Source organism: Sceloporus occidentalis, unplaced genomic scaffold (assembly GCF_023333645.1).
Source record: "Sceloporus occidentalis isolate IW3139 unplaced genomic scaffold, rSceOcc1.0.p SCAF_56, whole genome shotgun sequence".
In the NCBI taxonomy this organism is placed as follows: Eukaryota; Metazoa; Chordata; class Lepidosauria; order Squamata; family Phrynosomatidae; genus Sceloporus; species Sceloporus occidentalis.
Window position 1 is genome coordinate 1,076,052 of NW_028317036.1, and position 20,726 is coordinate 1,096,777.

The 20,726-nt window shown below is 36.0% G+C and overlaps 1 protein-coding gene across 1 annotated transcript in view; it reads right to left on the reverse strand.

Moving 5' to 3' along the window:
• Positions 1-266: 266 nt before the first annotated feature.
• Positions 267-20,726, reverse strand: part of LOC149287799 (desmoglein-4-like) — a 36,053-nt gene continuing 15,593 nt past the window's right edge. The window contains exons 2-17 of the mRNA XM_089492415.1: positions 17,258-17,347; positions 16,395-16,403; positions 16,212-16,280; positions 10,209-10,346; positions 9,387-9,545; positions 8,641-8,785; positions 8,150-8,316; positions 7,150-7,284; positions 6,564-6,749; positions 5,708-5,979; positions 4,934-5,076; positions 4,578-4,799; positions 3,267-3,352; positions 2,711-2,756; positions 1,332-1,621; positions 267-1,244 (exon numbers count right to left, since the gene is read on the reverse strand). Of these exons, the coding sequence (XP_089348541.1) occupies positions 267-1,244; positions 1,332-1,621; positions 2,711-2,756; positions 3,267-3,352; positions 4,578-4,799; positions 4,934-5,076; positions 5,708-5,979; positions 6,564-6,749; positions 7,150-7,284; positions 8,150-8,316; positions 8,641-8,785; positions 9,387-9,545; positions 10,209-10,346; positions 16,212-16,280; positions 16,395-16,403; positions 17,258-17,347 (3,135 nt within the window). The remainder of the gene's footprint in view (positions 1,245-1,331; positions 1,622-2,710; positions 2,757-3,266; positions 3,353-4,577; positions 4,800-4,933; positions 5,077-5,707; positions 5,980-6,563; positions 6,750-7,149; positions 7,285-8,149; positions 8,317-8,640; positions 8,786-9,386; positions 9,546-10,208; positions 10,347-16,211; positions 16,281-16,394; positions 16,404-17,257; positions 17,348-20,726) is intronic.

Sequence of the window (20,726 nt, forward strand, 5' to 3'; positions counted from 1 at the left end):
CCCTTGATTATTTGATAGCAACTTTCTCCAAAATTAATTAAGCTTTTCTGGCGCTAAGGGACAATGTAAAGTTCAATTAAATAAGTAATTTTAACATTTTAGATGTCTTAAAAGTAACATTTGAATATATTTTGTTTTTGCATTTTAAATCAAAGGCATTGGTTTAGTAATCTAAAGAAACCCTGCTGTCTGAATATGTAAATTCTATAACTATGTTCTTGGAGTGGGTCAACTGTATCTTAATCCATGAACACACACTGAAAGCTTTATTGCTTGGTATATTGTACTTTGCTATACTTTGTTACTTTGCTGCGTGTAAGACTTGGAGAAGTAGATCCAATGGACTGTGTTAACAGGGGTTCAGTACTCAACAACTGGTTTGTCATGCCTGTGCCGGACCTTACAGTTTTTTCTGTTACAATTACATTTTGCCCTGCACTGACATCATGGGGAAAGCCAAAACTACCACGGGCACTGGAGGCAGGCTGTATTAACCTCTCGGTAACAACAACATTCTGGCCGTCACCAAATTCTTGTATATTAAAAGAATTAGACAGCCTTGAGTTGCTTGGGCCAATAACTCGCTCCCTAAGAACAACATTTGAACTATCAGATAGATCTGGGAAACCTAGAATTTCATGCACTCCAGAAACAGGCCGCATTACCCTTTCTGTGACGATAACATTTGAGCCATCGGGTATCTCAGGAAATCCTCCTTGCACTCCAGAAGCAGGTCCAACCACCCTCTCTGTTACCACAATGTTAGGCTGATGGGTAGCAGGATTCATAGAGGTACCAGATGTTGTGTATGTTTCTGTTACAACTACATTACCTGGGATAAGAGTGTCAGGTATAGGCCTAGCTGGCTGAAGACTGCTAGATGTGTATGAACTTTCAGCCACATAAGATGAGTTCACTGCAGGTACAGGTGGACCTCCATAGGCAATCAAATTAGATGTATCAGTATACCTTACAGTTGTATCAGTTTCTACTAGCGGAACATTGGCAGATACTCTTGGCTCCTCACCACTTAGCACAGGGTCGATTTCTTTACCTACACATATCTCAGCAAGAGTTTTAAATTTTGGCCCTAAAGTGTCCAAGTAATCTTCTTCAAGGTCATCAGCAATAAAACTGCAGCAGCCAATAGATCCAGCTGGGCTTCCAATGCCTTCATTATCATAAATTAAAAGGCAATCATTTGCAGGACGACTTTCATCCTCATTTGCATAGGCATCTGCTTTCTAAAACAAGAGTAATAACATTAATCAATAAAACACAGATACGGGCACTAGCATATCTGTGAAATAAATTATGGATGATTTGGTTACCTCAGCAAAATAATTTTCTATGTAAGCCATGTTCAAAGTGCCACCTTCTTTGTAATGTGAAGGAAGAGCAACACCTAGAGATCCATCTATGTTACTCTCTCCAGAACGTCCTGCTGTTTCTAGCATATTTCCAAGGCCTGTTCCTTCACCCATGATTGTTCTTTCTCCATACACAGAGGATTCTCTTACTCCAGATGCCCCTGCTATACCTCCTGCGACTGCTGCCCCCGCACCAGCTGCTATGGCAGCACCAGTACCTACGCCAATCATGTTGTTGGTTGTATAAAGATCTGGAAATAACCAAGTGACAAACATAGCTGAACTGTACATTCCTAAAACATTGCAGGTAATATGGCTTCCAAAATACAATATTATTTTTTTATGCTTACTTTTCAATTTTAAAAAAAAAACTACCTTTTGAACTCTTTGTTAAACGGCAGATTACCAACAAGGAAACACTGAAAGTTATGGGATACCATGATTTGGGCCCTAGCAATCATACTCACAGATTTTAATGAGCCTAAACATGCAAACATACCAGAATATATTTTTTACCATAGCTAGGACACATTGGAATCTTAACCTGGCTTTGGCACCCAGAACTAAAACAAATGCTTGAGTAATTCACTTGTTAGCCTTATAATACGTTAGCCTTATAATACGTTGATCCAGGGATTTATTCTGATTGCCATATTTGGAGTCGGGAAGGAATTTTCCCCCTGGTATGGGGCAATTGGCATCTGCTTCATAAGGGTTTTTTTGCCTTCCTCTGGATCAACACAGTAGGGACACAATATGTATATAGGTTGAACTTGATGGACTTTGGTCTTTTTTCAACCTTATGAACTATGTTACTATGTTACTATGTTACTAATACTTAAAATAGTGGAATAAAGCTGGTTTGTGTTGGGATAGAGAATCAATGGATGTCCCTGGCATTCAACCTTTACTACACAACAACAGTGCATACAACAGTTGTTGTATTGTAATATTGTAATAGTTAACTGTAATAATTTAGAGCCTAGAGTTAAATCTCAGACATATTAAGGGTAAAATAATACATGGCCTCTACCACAAAAGTTCATTTTGGTCTACAGGCAGCGATGGTGAAAGCAATGGTGCTCTTGACAAGAACCATGTGTGCTAATGGGACATTTTGGCTGCAGTTGGACCAACCCATTATCAACATTGTCCCGAATACAACTGTTTACTAATGCTACTTATGCACCATACTTCAACTGAGAAAGTACAATTGTAGGCAGAATTATATATTTATTTATTTTTTGTATTTTTTAAAAATGGTTCGATGAGGTTGGAATGCTTGATGCAGTACTCAATGGGGGAAAAAAAAGAACAATTATGCCAGCCAAATAACTTACCAGAGTAACCTGGGGCACCTGAATTTATAAGCATACTAGTCATATCCTATAGAAGAAGAAAAAAAGACAAAATTAATCTTTTATTGATATTGAATTTGTCTCATGAATTATACATGCAGTAATGATCATAAAGCTGCAACTTGTTGTATGAATGAAATAGAACAATTTTGATGAGGGTCTGAGGCTTAGGTGTAATTTAATTACTTTTTTCTTTACTGACAGGATAAATGGAACAACCTCTTATCAGAAGTGGTAGATGTTAGTATAGTGAAGGAACTCAAACACGCATGAGGTAGGTATAACGCTATCATGAATCTAAGGCTGATTAATGCCCGAGTCTTTACATTAAGGAAAAGAGGCAGACTAGACGGCCGAATGGCTTTTATCAGTAAGATATTTTCTTCACTGTATCTGCTTATGTATTTCCTTACTAATCACACAGTATGTGTTGAAATATAACTACTATTCTTATCAATTTCTGTCGAAATAAAATTCTGGTGAAAATGCATAAAATAGATTAAAAGTGATGACCGAGAAAAAATGTTAAGTCACTGACCACATCTTCAGGTTTTGCTCCTTCAGTTTCCCATGGGCGACATGCCCCATCATATCCATCTGCGACAGGAACAAATGCAGATTTTGCTGCAGATCCACAGAGGCAGAACGGTAAGAGAAGTAAAGCCACTGTTTGAGAAGGAAGGGAGGCCTGTTATCTATTTGCTATTAGTGCAACTATATATGCGCAAGTCCAAAAAAACATACCATCGGAATGTATACCAATCACCGAAAAAGATGGGTGTACATTCTGAATACTTACATAAAAGTACTAAAAATCCAAGGATGAGGAGACCGATGGCAGCTGGACCTAATGATGCACTCTTGCTTGCCATTTTTGTGGCATCGCAAACACCGCCTGTTGTGCACTCGCAAATTTGCAGTCTTACTGGCCATGGTGCAGGACAGCTTAAGTTACCATTATCTCTGACAGATATCTGGAGTGTTACATTACGGGGAACTGTTCCAGGGCTCCCTACCAAAGCAACACTAGTGTCTACAAAACAAAACAAAAATATATACACATTTATATATATATATAAATATAATAAAGCATTGCTCCTTTTTTCATAATGCCTGCTATTTGAACACAGTGACATTTCTTTTGTTAAATAGTTGAGCTACATTAGAAAACTTAATGGAAAACAAAAAAAGTTTGCTAACATCAGAAACACATATACTCATGTGCTAATACTAAAGTCTTAAAATATAATTACAATCCATTTTTCACATTACATTTTAGACCTAGAATCATATAGAGTGAGCACTACCACAACAGTTTTTGTGAACATTGACAATTTGATCTAAAACTACACCAGTTATCACAATGTTTCATATAGTTGCATCTATTTTTCTGAAAGAGTGGTAAATAAGTAAAGCAGCCTCCCAGCAGAAGTGGTAAAGGCTAATACCGCGAGGAAATATACACATGCATGCAGCACCGAGCAAATATTTTCTTCTTCTTCATATGAACGTGGTAATTTCTATTTTGACAAAGTTTGTGTAAACTTTTCAGTTGCTTACAAAAAACAAAATACTGTCTGCGCTTCTCACCCTAATAAAGTTGGCAACAAATATATAAACACAATATAAATGTAGAGGTTTCTACAGTGTTACGCAAATAACACTGTAGAATCCATAAATGTCAACCTCGATTTGCAGAACACATCTCAAAGTAACAAGGAGCTTCCAAGCAATAAATATATTACATATGTGTATGTGAACGGAACCAAATTCTGCACAAATCGGGGATAATAGATTAATACATTGCCTCTGTGTTCCGTAAAATACCTGTATTATCCGTCATTCTTACCATCAATTCTTTGTATAGACCAGGCCATTTGATCGGGGTTGTTTGTAATTTCGAAGGTAAATGGGGCACCGTATGGAGCAGAGTCATTATCGAACGCCTGGACTGCAACCCTCATGTTATTCACACACACTTGTCGGACTTCATTAGTAATCACAGGGCAGTTGTTATTTGTTGCAGGGACATTGAGAACAATTGTGGCAGTTGCTGTTCGAGCTGGTACATCTACAATAGATAAATCATTTTTAGGATTTTATTTTTTTTATATATATATACAAAATGTTTTTTTTTGTTTACAAAATGTTTCAGATGTGTAGAGAAGAGTGTCTTTAGTGCTTTGAGAACAATCATTTTCTTACCATTATTTATTGCTAAGATTTCGGCTGTGTATGTGCCATTGACAACATTGGAAGATTCCCGAGTCATTTCACGAACAATCCTTATCTCACCAGTTATAGAATCAATAATTAGCCAATTCTCAACATCCAGTCCCTTAACATACCTGTTAAATATATACACATTAACATTGTAATTTTGGAAACATACACATTGCCTAATTGTACACCGAGAAGTACCTTTATGGTTTCCTATAATTATTTAACATGCTACAGAATCCATAATGAAAAATGTGATTCTTGGATTAGCTGTTATAGGTAATAATCATTTTATTAATAGGCATAGATAATAACTGTGGTACAAATACCTTAACTTATAACAGAAACACTTATATTCATACCCATCTTATGAGTATGTATTGTACATAAATCAGACAAAGATTGCAAGCTCCTTGCTTTCATTGGAATCAGTGCAATTAGCAATGTCTCTGAAAAGTTGACTTGATAGAGTTATCTTCCACCTCACTGTGTATCAATGGTGTTAATATAATAAATACTGGGTACGGGCCACTATTATTGTAGGCCTAGAATATGCATTGTTTATAACTGTCTTTCAGACCCACCTTATTTAATTGGCAGTGTAATTCTATGAAGAGCCAACACAGACCTTATTGAAGGAATATTCATCAGGGTTGGCTTCTTATTATATGTAATTTGAGTTCATCGAGATACATCAGGAAAAAACACTAATTATGTTTGAGATTTAGTTTTTTTCTTAAAACAGTTAATTTATCTTACCTAATGTTGGTAGCAGGCCCGCCGGTGTCTACATCTGTTGCCCGCATTGTTGCAAGTATATATGCATATAAAGCTTCTCCAGAAAGCCCTGAAGGTATCTGTACGTATTGTGTGCTTGGAACAAATGTAGGCCCTTCTCTTTCATTTTGCACCTGAACGCTAATGCTTGTCACCTTGGCCTGAAACTCAGAAATAACCGATGTATGGAAGGCTGCTCTATTGGTAACCACAAAACCAAGATTGAGTGACTGCATGGCTTCATAATCCAGAGCCTGAATAGAAGATAAAAATGAGAGTTAAAGAACTATATGTTGTATACTGTTTTTCCCGCCTAGACACGTGGGCACATTTTATGGTAAACATCCTGCATTGTTAAAAGTTTCTGCTTCTGTTGGCAATATTTGTATTGCATGTTCAGGAAATAGCGCATGGATTTGCAGAATATACATTTTGTAAAGTGACAGGACAGTATACAAACTGAATACAGACTGAGAATACAGAATGTAAGGAAGTTTTACTTTACGGACAGTGTGGTAGATAAGTACAGCAGCATCCCAGAAGAAGTGGAAGAAGTTAACACAGTAAGGAAATGTAAACATGCATGAGATTGTCATAAACCTATCCTGAATCTACGATGAGACCAGTGACTGACAATATAAGTCTTTTTTATAAGGACACATAGAGAGACTGCTGTCAACAATGTTTCTAGGTTTCTAACATGCGGAAACTGTAAACCTCTAAGAGGGTTAGGACACCACATCTGGTTCTTCCCTAGTGCTTCATGTAGTATTACAGGAATATTATCACGATATTGTGATTCAGACAGCACTGATATGTATGTGTTTAACAAACGCACCTTAACCACTCTCAAGATTCCTTCATTAGTTTGAGTATCCGTCTCCATCACAAACCAGCCTCCTTCATTTCCTGAGACAATATTGAATTCTGCAATCCAGTTGTCTGTGTACATTTCATCAAGGTCAAATGCTCTAATCCTTAGATTGGTTAGACCTACCATATTTTCAATGATCTGAACAGAGTACTAGAATATAAGAAAATACATATTCTGTTAGATGTCTGTATGTGAGTGATAAACCTTAAAATAAAGGCATATTGAATTTAGTTATACAAGCTAAGTGCTCCTTGACCATCAGTTAATATACCATTAGTTTTGTAAATACTAGACTCTAACATTAAAAATAAAATTCAAACCTCCTTACCAGTTTCATTAAAGAAAAAACTCTAGAGACTTGCACAATGACAAGAACTAAAAAGCAAAGTTTCTGCTTTCTGAGATTGTTTCTTGCACTATAAAATTTCTTGTCCAAAAAAATCCAGTCATTTGTTTTATATAAAAAAAGTCCATGAGATATTCAAGTTGTACTTGTAATGAGAAGTAACAATTTATGACTAGGCAATGTGGCATAGCCTAAAATTCTTACCGAATCAAACTCGAGTGTAGGGAAGTTATCATTCACATCCAAGATTTGGATGTTACCACCGCATTGTCCAGATAATCCACCGGCACCTCCATTCAAATCTGATCCACCAACCATAATACTATAGCTACTTTGTTGCTAGAAAGAAGGAATACAATATGCATTACACTAGTCTATACCTTAAAATGGATGGATTAAAACATACAAAACAAAAACATCATGAAATAAAATTCTTAATAGTTATACTATCACAAAACCAACTTTACTCAAATCTACTCTACAGGCAAACACAGTAGCTTCTTTTCTCTTAAGATTAGTAATAATACATATTTGTAATGGCTACAGTAATACACTTAAGGCTTAGTAATAAGACCTCCTTCAGACTGTAGACACAAAAGGGTGGGTATGAATACCTTTAAAAATGGGTCTCATTAGACCCCCTGGAACTCATGAGCCAGTGGTGGAGCTGGCTGGCAGTGAGTATGGTGCAAAGCAGGATATATGTTCATTCAAGATGGATTTACAAATATAGTGTATACTGACCACTCTGCCATCATATGCATTGGAGGTATGATGACTGTAGTGTCCCTCTAATGATAATTGGCTATTAGTAAAGTCTTTTTCCAGCTATCCTTCAGTCTATTAGAACATATTACAGGGAATATTGCCATTAATATATTCTGAATTTGAGGCAATAGCAATAAAGAGTTGTGTCTATAAACTGCTCTTGGCTCCACATCCTAGTGGTATCAAACCAGAAAAGATGTAATGTTAATTAAACATGGAAAAAAGACAATACTTTGAATAGCATTTACATTACACACACTATCTGTCTTGTTTGATTCTTTGTATTCTTATGGCAATGCAACCTTTTTTCTGAAAAAGCTTGCTTTCACCATTTCAAATACAAAATAACCTTCACATGTTTTGTTACTTGATTTTGATAATAAACAAAAGTTTAATACAATTTAATGCAAGAATTGTGTAAACAGAAATTACATACCTCTCTATCTAGGAAATTTGTCATGGTGAAGACTTGTCCAGTGACTTTATTCATAATAAACATTGGAGGTTCAGCAGGACTCTGAGAAATTATTTTGTAGGCAATCTGGGAGTTAATAGTACCTTGCTCATCTGCATCCGTGGCATTCATGACCATGACCAAAGTATCTGTATGATATTAAATAAAAAAACAAAAACTAAGATTTTTTTCCCCATACATCTCTAGGTGTCCTTTGGCTACTAGACTATTAGTGTCCTGCACCACTCTAAAAAAAAACATACCTAGAGCTTACATTAAGATAGAAGAGTCTGGTGCAAATAACTCAAGACGGAAGGCTCCGGTGCAGTCCTTCCAGTTTGTCTACCATAATGCCCCCAAAAGAGGGATATGACTAGATTTGCCTTGACAACATTTTCATGAAAAAGTGTATGATAATATTAAATCCAGAGATTCAAACCAAAAAGTGCATTTTACATATTTTTTTTCCGTACTTGCTCTTGATCTTTCTGCTATGGAGCCGACAAAAACACTTTGCATGAATATCGGTGGGTTGTCGTTAATGTCGAGCACCCTCACTCGCAGCTGAAGGGGTTTTTCCAAATCAGCACCATTGTTACTTATAGCGCGGACAACCAGCTAAATGTGTTTAGAAGACAGAAAAAAGACACATTAATTAATTTAACACAGTTATTCCAGTATTCTGTAATGCAACAATTTATCAGTGCCATCAATGAATCCCATTAAAAAGCATACATCGTATCAAAACCTAAATATATGTGAATAAAGCATAAACAGTGTATTTAAGTATTTAGTATAGACTGTACAGAACAACAATAAGCCTTGAGGTATACTAATCTCCACAGTATGTATTGTTTTTATTTTGCGTGCTATAGTATATGTACCATGCATTATCTCAATGTATTGTGATGAACTTATCCAATGAATCTCATCATACAACCATTTGGCCGTTAGTGTTCTGAATATCTACAGTATATATTGCCTACTTTGGCCACACAGAACCGTACAGAAAAATGTGGACCGCTATCAACATAGTAATTGTAACAAACTAACTGTCAAAGCCTATTGAAATTGTGTTAAACTTATTTCCATATTTAAGGTGACATTCGCACTGGTTACATTTTCTTTTAAAACAATATCTTTATTTCAATTAGACATTGATTAATGCTATAGGTAAAGAAATATATCCCAAAATAAATAGTAAGAATGGAAAACTTACAAAGAATATTGATATTTGTTCACGATCAACAGTGACGCCAGTAACATTCAAATCCCCAGTTCTTGGATTTATCAAAAATACACCAAAAGGGTACATATCCACCCCTGGTCCAGACACTGTGTACCTTATGTTTGTTTTTATGGCTGCGTCAGAGTGAACCTGTAGATTTAATTAACAACAATGTGATACACTTTCATCCAAAGATTATATTAAGCTCATGTTGTAATGCACTTTACTGCATTAACAAAAATGCATGATTACGGATAAATTCCCTTAATTTGTCAGTTAAATAAAATCCTTAATTTAGTATTTCTAACATCAATATTATTCAGTAACATGTGAATCCTCCCTGATTTATATGAAATGATTCAGCACAGTAAAGAAATCAGAAAAATACAATACAAGGGGAAGTGCACCATGCAAAAAAGCAAAATATACCATCAAAATACAAAGTGGGAGGTGCAAGTAGGTGAGAATTACAAAGTAAACCAAGTTAGCTAATAAAATTAAGAGAAAAGATCTGCTCACACTGAGAAAAAGAGATGATGTTTGGAATTGTGGATGACTTTCCTTCCATTTATTTACAAAGTGTGAAAATGTATCAAGGAAATTTAACATAAACTGTATATGACTAATAATAACATTTAAATAATCTTCATAATCATTTTATATTTTTTAAGGTGATCTGCATCATACATTTGAAATTTAAGGTACTGATTTACTTTCATAAATCACTCATAGATATTTTTTTTACTACTCTTAGGTATCACAGAATAGAACCACTTATTACATTAGAACATTTCAGTATCTAATGGGCATTACCTTTGCAATTGGGTTCCTGTATCTGTTATCCTCTTCTTCTCTAATATTGACTGGTGGGATAATCCATTCACGTTTTTGCCTTTTGAGTTGTAGAGGTTCCCACATTATTTTTCCATTTTCATCTTTTCCATGGTTTACCTGTGATAGTTTATAAAAAAAATGCATATTTGCATTTCTTCTGAAAATAACAGGCCTTTGATATACAAATTGAAACACGATTACAAATTGATTATGAATTAATGAAAATAAATTCCTACGTCATTAAGACAGCTATACCTTAATATCTAGGGTTCATCATATTTTTCGCTTATTAGAATGTCTAGTTTGTCTTCTCTTTGTTTGTCTTTGTTAGAATGAATATTGTACAATTTCTGGGTTGGAACAAAGCCCAAACAAACATGTCTAAATCTGGTTTTTCAGGATCCATTAATGCAATCCTATGTCAGACTTTAAATTAAATTACATTTATTGATATGCATTCTTTAGCTCCTAGCACCACTTTGAAACTAAATGCATTATCACACACTGCCCTTTGGGAAAATACTTGTTTTATGACAGTAAGGGCAACTGTTGCAATTATAGCTTTTCTCGTCACTATTATCAATTAAAACTATCTATGGTATCTGTTTTTGTCTATCAAATACTATTAGTTCACCCAGTAAGATCTCAGATCAACAAGAAGCTGTAGCAAAATTAGCATCATCAAATCATTTTTGATTCTACGTTATGGCCCTCATTATTCTCTGTTTTTGAAGGCTGTCCAAACCAATCAGCAACAAAAAACACTTAATGATAGGGGAAAAATAACTTCATGGGAAGTTCTAATCATGCATATACCGAGCAGGAAGTTAAGTTACCTTTCTTTGTGGTATCTGCAGTAGGTGAGATCCTAATATTTAGAACAAACACCGAAAAATAGTTACCTGTGCACTTCCTGTGCTTATTTAGACAAATGGAGGTTTTTAGTTTCACTCCAATGGCCATTAAAATGGAAGCTCGCCTGCCACGTCACGGCAAACCTCTTAGGCGAGTCCTGCACTAAACAATTCACCTCGCTGCTGTGAGCTAAAGGTAAAAATCTCTAATGAGACAAAAAGGGGTATTCTCTACACATTTATTAGCCCATTAGAGATTTTTACCTTTAGCTCACAGCAGCGAGGTGAATTGTTTAGTGTAGGACTCGCCTAAGAGGTTTGCCGTGACGTGGCAGGCGAGCTTCCATTTTAATGGCCATTGGAGTGAAACTAAAAACCTCCATTTGTCTAAATAAGCACAGGTGTTTGGGATAGTGCGCAGGTAACTATTTTTCGGTGTTTGTTCTATGTATTTTGGGCTGATGAATACTATAGCCGTTGCTGCCGCCCAAGAGTGATGGGAGTTTGAGCGCAGGGCTTTCTTCTATGTGTTTGAGATCCTAATATTGTTTATTTTTTATGGTATAGAACTGTACAATTTGGGAAACTGACAGATCTGCATGTCTTGTAATAACTTTTCTTAGCGTTTCTTAGGGGGACTGCTTGGAGACCTAATTAGCAATTGATATCAACAAATATTTTATTACCTTTATATGCCATTCGCAGCTACATTGTAAAGCTACCTGTAGACAAAAGAAAAAATATATTATTTAGTGCGTTCAGTACAATAATAATGACTCCAATAAAAGCTATTAATCTAAAAATATAAGATACAGTAAACCGCAATGTATATAATTCATTTTAGCTCATGAAAAAAACCAGAATTGCATGCAGCAAGGCCCATTTCTTTATGACAACGTTCCAATGGGGTCTTTTATCTGGCAAGTGCAATATGATTATGCTGTGAATTATGTCTTGATCTAATTCTTTGGTATATTACTTTTCCTATTTCTGTTGTTTCCTATTAATGTTTCTCACATTGAAAGATGGTTTGGCTTTCTCTGTACTGGCCTCATCTGGTACTCTATGAGATCAGATATATCCCTAGGATTGGCTTTGGGCTGGATTTATTGTGGGTTACACGACAATAAAGGTCTACCCATTAATAAGTGGGGCGTGGAAACTCAAAAGGTAATCGATTCTATGAATCAGTTCAGTTGGTACCATAGAACAAATAACATCTATGCACATCTAATACCAACAAAAAAAGGTGCTAAACATTAATAAAACACAGCAATCTAAAATATGCTTTTGAACCTGAAAAAAATGACTGCCATGTGTCACAGGTCTTTGCCTAACACCTACCTGCATCAAAATAATATTCAGAAGGGAGTCTGTTAGGACCATCACTAACAATATTAATTCTTGTTATTTTGGCCATATAATTATATGTGTATATATTTTAATATAAACATAAAAAAAAACTTTCTTATCTACCTACACCCAGGTTTAGCAGCCCCTGGCTCTGTAAATGTTATTGGATAGGATCTCATTTATTCTATCACTTGAGAACCTCATTTGAGCTGTTATGGAGCGTCAGAGACTGATGGTTCTTAGGGAATTGTAAGTCATCCAAAGATGTTAGACTATAGACTCACAATTCAATGTACCAACAAAAAATGTTGTTTAGTGTTAACTCACATTTGGTTCATCTGGGAAATACAATAACAATAGGCTCATAAAAGTGTATTAATTATAAAAATGCATTCATACAATCAGGATTAACACAGTAAATAAGAATATACTGCGCCCCAGGAAGGCTCACCGTGCTTTCACATTTCTAATTAAGTTTAGAATAAAGTAGGGCTACAGTGAACAAAACTATAACGTTTGCTTTAACCAGAGATAGACCACTAATCCCATGTTTACATGCGATTAATTATCCCTACTCATATGCTTGATCTTTGGGAATATATTATGTGTCATATTTTTCTTTTACTTTAATATGTATACTCTTCCGCTTTGGGGGACAGTGTTGCAACACCACATTGCCAAACATACAGCAAGGAGAGTCAGTGGAATTTAAAATCGGTTCTAGGGATGTAGGTTTATCAACTAATTCCCCGTACATAGATTTTTAATAGGAGAATAAATGCAGCTTGAAGCATTTATTTTGTAGAAAAGATTCTTGGCGTAACACATCCCATCCAATGAATCACACCCAAAATGTGCTGAGCACAAGCAAAGCTGGCAGGTTTGAGGCACCACCCATAGTCACAGAAAAAAGTTCTGTAAGCTAAAAGCCAAAACCTCTTTAAACAGAGCAGGTTAGTGCAGAATAAGCAAACTGGGAAAAAAACCCAACAATCCTTAATGACTATGTTGACCAGATAATAGCAAGGCATAGAATATCCAAGTTCTGCTATAAAATCACCCTGTTCAACAAGAAGCTTGAGTTTCACAGATAATTTTTTTTATCATTAGCATATCATTAGATAGAATATGCTTTATTTCCTGTTTTAACATTTTAAATCACCTAATAAAATCTTTATAAAACCTTATCTTGGATTTTACCCTAATTGGGCCAATGGGAATAAATAACAGGCCATGTCATTTGGGCTTCCCGTACATAAATTGGTCAAACAAAAATTACGATATATGCTTTATTCTACTGTGTACAAACAGGTATGCATATACATGGGTAGATACATATATAGATTTACTATTCTATATTATTCCGATATATAAGAGGCACAGTTTTGAGATAGTCTGTTCAATGATATGTAGTCCAGGAATCTAGAAGGAACTAAATCTAGAGTGTTAAAGAGTGTTAAATGGGTTCCTATGGTGGTATTTATTTATTTATTTATTTATAGCACCATAAAATTCCGTAGCGCAGTACAATAGGATCAATGTTACTCCTGACATAATTATGAAGGACCAATCCCAATCTATATTTGTGTATTATAAAAATGCATTTAACATTTGTGTAAGGGCACAACAGGTTCTACAATAATTATGTCTAGAACAATCCAGATTTGTAATAGATACCTATGGTATTTATATTGAAATGGCCTCACTGGATGCCCTGTTACTCACATTTATACTCACTTACTGCTACTTAAAATGCTTTTTATTTCATTATATGTTGGTGATGTGGCTGAAGTTATTGCAGTTGTGGTTTCAACAGCGTTTAATTTATGTGAGTGAGCTTGATGAATGATGAGAAATATCTCTTCTCCACCCACCACTCCCCTGCCAGATGAATCAGTACAACGCCATTTAACAGTTAATTATGTCAGCAAAAGCCATTGAAAGTATCATGTGAGCTGTCTTGTTATATGAGCTACTAGAGAAGAATTCATGATAATTTGCACTTCTAGTTTCTAGTTCTGAATAAAATGGGTCAGTTTCTAAAAAAAAAAAAATACTGGGCAATAGAGAAAATCATAAGAATATCCTTGCTAACTGCTTCAGTTTGCCCCAGTTTGAAAATTATTCTTTCCAATAAAGCCCTTGAGGTGGTAAAATATAGTATTCTCTGGTACAGTTGGTATCGGAGGAAGGGAAAGGAGCTTGCTTTTAGCCGTATAAAGACAGCCTTGCTTTGGAGAGACAGGTCAATTCTCCAATGGCAATACACAAGGCAGGCATGTCTTTCACAAGGTACATCTTCAACTAAGTCTTCTTTTGTTGGCTGTTGTAACTATTCACAAACTTAGGACCAGCCTTGTGCAGTGAAAAGTAATAATGTCTGATCACCAAGAATTAACCGTTAATAAAATAATTTAACAGTATTTATACTGTATTATTTTAGTAATTCTTCTTTTGGGGAGCATGCCAGAGATAATCTTCTTTTGGTAACCTAATATAGCAAAAAAATAATATAAATCTAAAAATATTTTTCAAAGAATCTTGAATCAGATATTAAGAACTACTGTTTTTCCTTACAAATGGAAAAACTTTCAGTTTTGGTACAATGTCTGTAGCATGTGCGCCTGCATGTCCAAAAAAACATGAAAGCTTGTTTCTGGCTCTCTATGCAAGAGCATTCTATTTCATTTGCTAGGTATATTCATGTTAGAAACAGTTTATTTGATGTGTTATATAAATAAGTGTGTGAATTTAGATTATACACTCTGCTTTCTGGAGAGTTTTTACATTTCTTCCCCAAAATACCTATGCAAGTCATTACATGCGCGCAACATTTCTATACTAAAACAATAAAACAAACATCTGTATCTTTTAAGATTAGATTCTTCTTTCTCTCTCTTTCTTCTCTCTCATCTCTCTTTTTTTTCTCTCATTTTTCCTTTTTTCCCACTTTTTCTTTTGTCTCTCACTCTTTCTTGTTTCTCCTTTACTTCACTCTATCTTCTCTTTTCTGTTTCTATTTTTTTAATTTGTCCCACGCACTACATTAACCAGCAGCAACCCCCCATACACAGCACTATCTGGCAGCCCCTACTGTATACAATACAAGCTAGTTTAATTAAAAATGATATGTCTTATTACATGCCTTCAACTGAAATATGGCCTTAATGTATTGTCTCTGCAGAGTTTAATGTAAAATACTGATACTTTTCTTATACTTTTTCACAAGAAGTATGTAGAAGTATGTAATAAGAATAGTACTCATCGTGAAAATTGGTAATGGCCTACAGTGTTGGTTTAGGTGAGGGGTAGGCAACCTTCGGCACTCCAGATGTTGTGAACTACATTTCCCTTGATGCTTTGCCTTCATTATGACTGTAATAGCATTATGGGAGATGTAGTCCACAACATCAGGAGTGCCGAAGGTTGCCTACCCCTGGTCTAGGTTATCTTGGTTTTCAAAGGATATAGTTAGGATCAAAAAGGTTTTCTCATTGATACATTAACTGGTGTACAGACATTGTATAGAATCTTTAGACATAAGGCCCAATGTTTTGAAAGCAAAGCACTAGAGATAAATTCTATATGTGGGGCAATCACCATGGAACTCAATGGAGAATGGAGATGTTCCTGTGGATTACTCAACAATTTGAATCTTTTCTAAGAAATACTCAAGTATATTTTTAAAATATGACGAAATCACATCTTTACATTACTTTCTAATACTCTAACACACTAATTTGTAATTTTGAAGTACATGATGCCAAAACCTCACATCAAATATATCTTCATGCTCACTATTACAATTTCCATTAATATCTTTATCAAAGGCTGAGCATGAATGCTTAAAACGCAATAAAGAAAAAAAAAATAATCCTTTAATTTTTGGAAACTAATATACAGTAAACGACTTTACAGTTGCTTTATGGCGTGTATCTTCTTCTTACTCCCGACTTACTTTCAAAGCCTGCACATAACAAAAATGTATGCAGCAATTATAATTATTGGGTGTAACGCGTATCAACGCTAAACATGCCCAGTGATTGCAACATATTTTTATACTCCATAAAACCAATCCTTTTCAACGAACAGGGATTCTTTCCGCATTGATGTGTTACATATTTTCTGGAGCTAGATTCCATTACAAGTTTGTCTGTGTTATCCGGAACAGAATTGTGTTTTGTGTTTGTAAAAACCTCTGTTGTTGAGTCTCATATATTTTATTTACCATACAGGCCCATGTGAATCCTACTGTTAAAAGGGCAACTCAACCTAAGCAGACACTATGGCCAAATTTTACTAAATGTTGCTGTTACATTGATACATGCATTTATATATGCAGACATTGTACGTATGTGTGTCTATATATGGATAGTTTTTTTTCTTATAATACATGGTTCTTTGTTCATAAATAATATAGTTTACTTTTGTCATAGTAAAACTTTCTCTAGCACAGAAAGCAGCTATCACACATTTATTTGTATTAATGGATATTTTTTTTTTCTGGCTCAAATCTTAACCTCTCTAACCATACTTTTAGTGTCTCCTTTACTGGAACTTGCTCCTCACCCTACTGCTATCTGTTGGTATTCCTCAGGGCTCAGTTCTTGAGCCTCTACTCTTCTCCATCTACACCTCTTCCCTTGGACAACTGATATCCCCTACTGACCTTTCACCTTCTCTTCTAACCTGCCTCACCAACTGGAATTGGATCATGGATGGCGCTCAACATCTCAAAGAGTTTATGGTTATACCACCAACCCCTCTGTCCACAATTTCTGACATTTATATTACTGTTGATTTCTCTAACATTCAACCAACAGACCTGTTTGCTGCCTTGGTGTCACTCTTCACTCGGCTCTCTCCTTTATCCCTCACATCCAATCCCTCAATAAATCCTGCCACCTTCACCTGAAAACAAAGAGGGTGATAAGGGTTGTATCCAAATACACCTCTAATCGCCCTCTTTTTTCCTCTCATGACCTGTGTCTCTCTTCTACTGTCATTTCCTCTCCCCACTCCTGTATTCAGGATTTCACACACACTGTACCCCTGCTCTGGAATTTCCTACCCCGTTTTGTCAGACTTTCTCTTCGTACATGAATTTTAAAAACTCTCTGAAAATCCATCTTCTCCGAGAAGTGTACAACCTTTCTATCCTAATCAAGCCATCTGAAGGACCACCAACCTCCACAGATTATCCTGACTTGATCAACTCATCCTTATCCAAGCACTCCTCTCCTACTGTTTCACTCCCCCCTCACTTGCTAGGCTGTAAGCTGGCAGGGCCCTCTTCTCCTTTGTACTAGTTTGTTACTGTGTGTGATTTTAAATCATTTGATGCACTACACAATCTGCTGGCATTATATAAGTTAATGTGATGTCATTTAAATTAATAAGATTAAGCATTTTTATTTAATGTAAAGATCCCAAACAGGATAGGTATGCAGTTAAAGACAATATCATGTCTTGCAATACTCAGCGCAGAATCAAGCACATTCATAATAAGAATACTGCCTTCCCCCACAGAAAATAAGGACCTTAATTACATATATATATGCACTCAAACACAGCTAGGGCACCCCACAAAGCTCTCTCTTATGCCTCTGAAATACTCGCTGTGGCACAAGAAGCACTTCACATATCATACAGGAAGTGCCCATGGAACAAACCATTTGTGGCAGTGGGCGATGGAATACATTCTCCTAACTTTCCCTGCAGCTTTCTGAAAGGAAAGTGGCAGCATTTCATTGGTCACTGAGCACGATTGAGCCCTGTGTTGCCCTTTTTACCCTTTGATAAAGGCTGACCAACAAGAAGTGCGGTCTAATTAATTGTCCAACATTAGGGCCACTGGTTGATGGGCATAGGTCTCACATTTACTGTACTGAACATTGACACAAATTGCTAGTAGATGTAGAGAAGAGGGGCCTGCTCTAGGGAAATGGCCGCTCTTGCAGAAGGGACACGCTTTCCACCATGAGATAACATGTTTTAGTTCACCTGGAGTTTACTACCGTGTTTCCCCGAAAGTAAGACAGTGTCTTACTTTCTTTTTATCCCTAAAAGCCCCACTATGTCTTACTTTCGGGGTATGTCTTATATTGGGAAAAAATTGTCGAATTTTTTGTTTTAACCATAAAATTAACATGGATGGACCACGGAAAACATTATTGCTGCTCCAGCAGAGGAGAACTGTAAGCCCACACAGCCCGGTATGTTGGGACTTGTAGTCCTCCTCAGCTGCATCTTGCGGTTACAATAAGAGCTGCAGAGAATCTCTTCACACCCCCCTCCCCCTCCTTGGTCTCTCTCTGTATGACCAGCACTGACCTTTTTCCGGGAGGACACAGAGCCAGTGACACCTGTCGGCAGACTGATCAAAACGGCGCTGTCTCTTCAGTCGGAGGGGGAGGGCACTGGAGGCAAATCCCCCCGTGTTTCCCCGAAAGTAAGACATATGTCTTACTTTCGGGGTACGGCTTATATTAGCTGACCTCTCTGAAACTCCCGATATGTCTTACAATCGGGGGTGTCTTACTATCGGGGAAACACGGTAATAAGTGAATGGACCCCAGCATCAATACACAGACAATCTTAGGCAATATGGGTGGGGCTAATGTCTTCTTTTTTTCTACACAGTGGCATAATTACATTTTTTTTTCTCACAGGTTCAGCCCAGTTTAACAACTAATGTGAAAAACACGGGTGAGTATAAAAGGACAATGCTTACTCCCTGTTTGATGCCTATGATGGGTGTGTTGTAATCATGGTCTTTGTAAACAATTTTTTCCTTTTATTGCAAAGCCAACAAAAACCACAGTCTTGGCAAAAAGTATTAGCTACATTAGCTACAGCTATATTAGTGACCACATTTGTGTTTAGCAAGCACGTGGCATGCAAGGTATCAAAAGTAGCCTACACTTTCAAGTTTAAGTGTCTCATTCAGTTATTGTTTTTTCTAAATGGGTTGGAACTTCCTTTTGGTATCTCTGATTGTGCATTGTTACTTGCACTGACAAAGATCAATCAGTTCCTATATAAAAAAAGAGCTCAGTGAATGGCTGGGGCTCTGCATGAAAATGTTTGAGAAAATTAATGTTTGTTTTCACGATTCTACTGAACTGGAACACAGTTTTTCTTCAGCCTGAACTAAAACTGGCACATGCCATATTCATAACTGTCGATAAAACAAGATTTCTTATACAAAAATGGCAGCCTATTCCGTAAGTTATCAGGACTGAATTTAAGGTCTATATCTTGAAATAATTCAGTTTGCAGTATGGCATCATAAATACTCGCTTCATATGAAAGATTTACATCAAAAGGCGCAATTACATTTCATCTGTACCATTTTTCTTAAAACTCCCTAAATGTCAAATATACCATTAGCTATATTATTATTATTATTATTATTATATTTTATTTATATAGCTCCAACAATTTATGCACCACTTCTTACAATACATATATTCAAGGGGTATTACAAGACTAGAAGACCGACAGACTAAGAAAACCCGATACATTAGGGGGGGAGAGCCCTGCTTGCAAGCTTACAATCTTGAGGGAGATATGAATTTATCCATCATCAAAGCATTTAGAATATGCCATTACATTTGTCATGTGACACAGATGTGTTACATTTCATATAGTGACTTTCCATATTCGGTTTAAAATGGGCCAGCTCATTAAGTTCACCCGTATTAAGATTAAGGTTTTGTATGTATTTTTCTCAGCAATAAGTGATCAGGACATAAAGGTATTTAGCTCACTAATGGCAAATACATTCAGCACATCAAGTCCAACAAATAAAGGGAAGCCCTACTTTTAAAAATGTCAACAATAAAAAATAGGGCCGTCCCTTTTTAAAGAAGCGCCGGAAATGTCCTGGTTTGTTAAAGCGTGGCTTTTTGTCAAAGTTATGTAATAACGTATTTTCACTATGTATTCCCATACATAAATAATGTTGTTTATTTCATTATTGTTTGGGTAATATAATGGTATCACAGCCTTAAAAAGTTTTCATCACAACAAATTCTTCTGCAGTTCTTCTCCATTGTATATATAATGTACAAAGAATGTCAACCTGTTATATTCATGTGAAATGTAGCAGTGTTCTTGAATTAGTTGTCTGTGAACTGAAGCATATTGAACTCAGCTGACTTTGTAAAAAGTGAGCACTTAATTAATAAGCATCGTCTCCTTACAGCACATAACAAAACAGCATTAAAATAAATATATACAAACAAGAAACATGCAATGAAGCTTCCATTTCCTTGATCCCACAATC